This window comes from Podarcis tiliguerta (assembly GCF_965153285.1).
Source record: "Podarcis tiliguerta genome assembly, chromosome: 9".
NCBI classification, from domain to species: Eukaryota; Metazoa; Chordata; class Lepidosauria; order Squamata; family Lacertidae; genus Podarcis; species Podarcis tiliguerta.
This window is the reverse complement of record NC_139542.1, coordinates 1833526-1839756: the sequence shown is the minus strand read 5'-3', so window position 1 is coordinate 1839756 and position 6231 is coordinate 1833526. Positions and strand designations below refer to the sequence as shown.

Below are 6231 nucleotides of genomic sequence, written 5' to 3'. Positions count from 1 at the left end.
AGTTGTCTACAAACGAACGCCCATGTCTTTGCAGGCCCTCTTGGCTTTGGAGCTGGCCAGGGCTGGTGTCCCTTTAAGAGCTCTATCTGTTTGTCACTGGAGCTGGAGCCAAGCTGTTCTGCCAGCTCCAGAGCAGGAGGGAGACGGGCCTGAACTGTAGGGAAAGCAAACATCCCAGAGGACGGGCCAGATCCGAGACGAGGAGGGGGAGGAAACCCTCTGGGCCTCCCAAAATGTTGCGGGTCTTCGTCCTCCACGCACAGAACGTCCAGACTCCGGATACGGATATCAGCGATGCTTATTGCTCCGTGGTGTTTGAAGGTAAGAAGGAGGATGAGTTTGCAACTACGGGGGCCGAGACGAGGGAAGCAGAGGTACAGGGCAGAGAGAGCACCCAAGGGTGCTGGTGAGGAGAACACCACCTCTCTCTCTCCCATTCTCAGGGGCCAAAGGGGATTTGGAGAGGGACGCTTGGGGCTGTTTCTATTTGCAGGTTGCTGAATGCGGGACAAGCAAGAAATCAATCCCTGTACACATCTGCATAAACCTCAGATCTCCAGGGAGGTCTGTGACTTTTTAGTTTAGAGGAAAAGAGAATTAAGACGTGGTTAAAGGTAAAGGGACCCCTGATCATTAGGTCCAGTTGTGGCTGGCTCTGGGGTTGCGGCGCTCATCTCGATTTCAAGGGAGGCATGTGCAGCTTCCGGGTCATGTGGCCAGCATGACTAAGCCGCTTCTGGCGAACCAGAGCAGCGCACGGAAATGCCGTTTAGCTTCCCGCTGGAGCGGTACCTATTTATCTACTTGCACTTGACGTGCTTTTGAACTGCTAGGTTGCCAGGAGCTGGGACCGAGCAACAGGAGCTCACCCCGTCGCGGGGATTCGAACCGCCAACCTTCTGATCGGCAAGCCCTAGGCTCTGTGGTTTAACCCACAGCACCACCCATGTCCCAAAGCGTGGTAGAAGTTTATAAAAAGTCTGCATGTCATGGGGAAAGTGGGTGCAGAGAAATTTTCCTCCCTCCTGTCCCTAGAACTTGGGGACACCTGGCAAAGGTGAATGTTGGAAGGTTCAGGACAGACACAGTCCTCCACGCAGCTCGTAGTTAAACTGTGGAACTCCCTCCCACAAGAAGTGTGATGGCCTAGGCAGCTTTACGAGAGAACTGTACAAATTCCCAGAGGAAAGGGAGATTGATGGCTACTAGCCAGGCCAGCTAAGTTTCTCCCTTTGCAGTTGGAGACAGCAAGGCTTCCAAAAACCCGCGGCTGTAAACCCCAGGAGGGAAGAGGGCTCTGGTGCTCAGATTTTTCTTGCAGGTTCCCCAAAGGCAGGGGTCAGCAAACATTTTCAGCAGGGGGCCGGTCCACTGTCCCTCAGACCTTGTGGGGGGTTGGAGTATATATTTTTTGGGAAATCAACAAATTCCTATGCCCCACAAATAACCCAGAGATGCATTTTAAATAAAAGGACACATTCTACTCTCGTAAAAACATGCTGATTCCTAGATCGTGTGCAGGTTGGATTTAGAAGGCGATTGGGCTGGATCCGGCCCCTGGGCCTTAGTTTGCCTAAAAGGCAAAGGTAAAGGGACCCCAGACTGTTAGGTCCAGCTGCGGACGACTCTGGGGTTGTGGCGCTCATCTCGTTTTACTGGCTAAGGGAGCCGGCGTACAGCTTCTGGGTCATGTGGCCAGCATGACTAAGTCGCTTCTGGCGAACCAGAGCAGCGCACGGAAATGCCGTTTACCTTCCTGACAGAGTGGTACCTATTTATCTACTTGCCCTTTGACGTGCTTTCGAACTGCTAGGTTGGCAGGAGCAGGGACCGAGCAACGGGAGCTCACCCCATGGTGGGGATTCGAACCGCTGAGCTTCCGATCGGCAAGCCCTAGGCTCTGTGGTTTAGACCTACCCATGCCCAAAGACAGCTGCTCAGCCCCGTTGAGAACAGGAGGCTGGACTAGATGGGCCGCTGGGCCTGATCCAGCCGGCTCTTAGGAGGTGTGTCTCCTGCTCATCCTCAGCCAAACTTCATGGTCCCAAAGTCCTCCATCCTGGTGCAGTTGCTCAGCCTGCGAGAGAATCAATATTTGTGGCAGAGTCTCTTCCAGGTCCAGAAAGGAAATGGGACCCCAGGAAGCTGCTCAATCCAGCCCAAGTTTAAAGTTCTGTGTTGGGCATTTGCTTTGTGAAATCATAAAAATGCTCAATTGTGGCTGTGTCCATTCGCTGTGTTTCTGCTTCAATGCAATGTTAAGGAACCTGCCTCTCTTTCTTTGGAATGGCTCAGAGAACCAGCCCTACCATTGGGTAAAGGGGGAGCAGCTGATTTTGGCTATTGCTCAGTCTTATTTCCATCATTATAGTTGCATTTCCACAGCGAGGGAGAGGCAACATGAAACTTGGCTTGCCCCTTGGGTGCTTTGCATTTGGGCTGGGAGGGCAGGGGATTGGATCTCCTGCCTCGGGCAGCAGAAAGCCTTGGCTGGGGCCACTTGAGGTGTTGCGCATTAAGGTGCTGTGCATGGACTGCACCACATCAGACCGCAGGGGGCTCAGATGATGTGAGGCAGCACCGTGTAGTAACTGTATGTTGCTGCGGGCCTTTCCTGCATCCCAGGGCATCTAGAATGCTTCTCCCTTACATGCTAGCTTTCTCTGTGCGGGGATTTTATTTGGGCTTTAATTCATTTGACGCCTCCCTCCCTTTCCATATTCCAAGGGGGGTGGGGGTCACCCTCCTGCATCTGAGGCTACAGATTTGCTGCTGCTGCTGAATTCGTTCACAAGGAAAAGCAAAACAGGATCTGGGTCAGTGAAGACCAAAGGGGTCATCACCACCCAGCGTCATCTCTCTGGCAGTATTTTAAGGAAGTCTGATGACTGATTTGTTATGTACGTCATAAAATTTATACCCAATTTATGGGCTATAATGTCAGAGCAACCGACGGTTGAATCCTATTATGTTTTTATGTGTGTGTGTGTAACTTATGAGTCAGTGAAGCTAAATGCCCCGCTTACTTTATTTATTCATTTATATCCATTTCATAAAATGTATACGCTGCTAGATTGCAGACTGAAACCTCAAAGCGGTTTGTGAAAAGATAAAACGAGAAAATCGAGGAGGAAATTTCAATAGTTTGAAACATACAAAAAGTTAAAATTACTAAAACCGGTTAAGACTCACATTTTCTTTCTAAGCATGCTTAGAGATCACGCATGTGTCCTTTCTAAGCATTGTCTAAACAAGAGCGCTTTGAGCAGGTGCTGGAAAGAGTGCAGTGAGTGAAGGCACCTGCTTGAGATCAAGTGGCGGGCAGTTCCAAAGGACAAAGGTGTTGCCACATGAATGGAGCTCATTCTTCTAAACGCTAAATGGGAATTATTTGGCATGTGTGCTAGTACCTGTTCTGGTTCCCAGTTGTTAGGGGCTTTATATGCTAATAGGCATCCTGGGAAAAGGATCCCACGGGCAGAGAGAGAAGGGAGGGGTCTGTTTAGGGAAGCTTTTAATGTCTGGTGTTTTATCGCTTTTTTATTATTATCATTAATTCTTTTGGGAGCTGCCAAAAAAATTGCAAAAAAAAAAAAAGCCAAAAGAATTTTTATTTATTTATAAAAAAAGGGAGTGTTTCAGATGGTCTCCGGTCCTCCTCCTTTCTCATTCCTCCTCTGCCCCACCTCCATAGACCCTTCCTCATAATCGGAGAGACTGGATTCTGCCCTGGGAATTTGGCAATAGGAGCTGCAGAAGCCCAGCAAAGGAGGCAGATGAGAAACCTAACCTCCCCACCACCGCCACACCCTGCTCTTTTTATAGTTTCCTCCTTTGGATCCTGGCCCCAGCACCTGTTTGGCCAGCGGGGGCTGGGATGGCTGACCTGGCAGAGCTCCCTCTGTGTCACAGAAGCGCCCGTAGGTGCCCAGGGCTTAGCGGCCGCTTTGCAAAGGAGGAGAACATGAGAGGAGCAAGAGATTTTTGATGGTGGAACAGGCTCTCCTTCCTTGGAGTTTTTGAAGCAGAGCTTGGGTCATAGCTGTCAACTTTCCCCCTTTCCTGCGAGGAATCCTATTCGGAATAAGGGAATTTCCCTTTTAAAAAAAGGGAAACGTTGACAGTTATGGGTTGGGTGGCCCTCTGTCAAGGGTGCTTTAGCTGAGATACCCTGCATTGCAGTGGAGTAGAATCCTAGAGGGTGTTTAAAAATATATAAATAAATATTTATTTGGTTTTCAGATTAAAACTTTAGTCACATACCAAACACATAAATAAGATTCCATGGAATCTCCCAGACTTCCCTCCTCCCCTTTGCGGGTCCTATTGCTGATCATTTCCTCCCGCATCTTTCATGATGATTCAGATCTTTTACATTTCCACAGTGTCCAAAATTCACCATTGAACTACAAGTGTCATTCCAATTCTACTAACGATTTTAACTGTTTGCAATGCTCTTTGGGATAAATTATAAATTCCCCCCATTCCTTATTAGATAGATAATTTATTACGGTCGAAGACCAGCTTTTAAAACACACTTGGGGGTACAATCCCAAAAGGAAAGCAAACTTTTAAAACAGCATACAACAATAAATTTAAAATTTATAAATGCGACAAACACATAGACACTTAAAACTTTAAGATAAGCTATGACCCAGAGTCACCCATGGAACCGAGTTTGGGGATTTTCTTAACGAACTAGATTGGGTCGAGCAATGGTCTATGCCTACAGATCTGTACACAGAATCTGGTGATCATCCGGGTTGTTTTACGATCTTTGCTTAACAGGAAAAGGTCAGATTTTTGCTTCCATTCCTTATTAAAATTCTGGTCTTCCTGATTTCTGATTCTTCCAGTCATTTTTTGCCATTTAGGCATAGTCCATCCACTTCATCGGCCATTCTTCTCTGGTAGGGACTTTATCTTCCTTCCATCTCTGGACCAATAATGTCTGTGCAGTCGTGGTCGCATGCATAAATAGTCTTTTCTGCTCCCTTGAGATCCTACAATCCTAGAGCTGGAAGGGACCCGGGGGTCATCTAGTCCAACCCCCTGCAATGCAGGAATCTCAGCTAAAGCATCCCTGACAGATGGCCACCCAACTTCTCCTTAAAAACCTCTAAGGAAGGAGACTGGAAATGGCGCCATATGTCCTTGCCAAAACAATCAGTATGGAAATCAGAATTCTGTGAACTGCCCTGAGACCTGCAGGTATAGGGTGGTATATAAATTCTAACAACAACAACAACAACAACAATAATGTAGAACTGCTCCAATGTCATCATTACAAGTCGTCCACAACCTTCTGAGGGAGTCTGTTCTGCTAGGGTTGGCCTAGATGATCTCCGTGGACCCTTTCCCACTCTGCGATTCTGTGATTCTATGATAAGAAGAGGCTGTTGGATCAGGCCAAAGGGGACCTGCCCAGACCACCTTCTCACCAGTGGAAAACCAGCAAGCAGGATCTGAGAGTCCTTTCCTCTCCTGTGGTTTCCAGCAACTGGGAGTCAGAATAATAATAATAATAATAATAATAATAATAATAATAATAATAATTTATTTATACCCCGCCCATCTGGCTGGGCTTCCCCAGCCACTCTGGGCAGCTCCCAAATGAATATTAAAAACACAATACAGCATTAAACGTTAAAAACTTCCCTAAACAGGGCTGCCTTCAGATGTCTTCTAAAAGTCAGTTGTTTATTGACTTGACATCTGATGGGAGGGCGTTCCACAGGCTGGGCGCCACCACCGAGGAGGCCCTTGCTGCCTCCGACTGTGGAGGGACGCCCATCGATAGCCCTCTCTTCCTCCATGAATTTGTCTAATCCTCTTTCAAAGCCATTTTGGCTGGCTGCCAGCGCTGCCTCCTGAGGGAGGGAGTTCCACAGTTTAATACTGCGCTGCGTGGACGTTCTCCCCCCCCCCCTAATCTTCCATCCATCAACTTCATTAGATGTTGAGTTTCTGTCGTTATGAGAGAGGGAGAAGAACTTCACCCGCTGTCTCCCTGCCATGCATAATTCTATATCTTGCCAATTCTTCCTCCCTTCCTTTTCTCCAAACTGAAAAGTCCCAAACCGAGAATCCAGAGGCAGGACGTGATTTCCCAGCTGGATTCTTTCTCTCCCCCTGGGATCACTGAGTCATCAGTCCTCCTGCGGCCAAAGGGTATTTCCACCCAACAGGTGCAGAATTTGTGGGGGGGACAGTCATCCACTTTAAGCTCGT

The 6231-nt window shown here is 48.1% G+C and overlaps 1 protein-coding gene across 5 annotated transcripts in view; it reads left to right on the top strand.

Moving 5' to 3' along the window:
* The window catches only part of DYSF (dysferlin), a 175258-nt gene continuing 169027 nt past the window's right edge, over window positions 1-6231 (top strand). For 2 of the 5 annotated variants that reach the window (XM_083398138.1, XM_083398134.1), the window contains exon 1: window positions 65-321. In XM_083398138.1, the coding sequence (XP_083254264.1) occupies window positions 234-321 (88 nt within the window). In that variant the 5' untranslated portion in view covers window positions 65-233. Of the gene's footprint in view, window positions 322-6231 lie in introns of all 5 variants that reach the window. The other 3 variants (XM_083398133.1, XM_083398137.1, XM_083398131.1) reach the window with 2 other exon arrangements.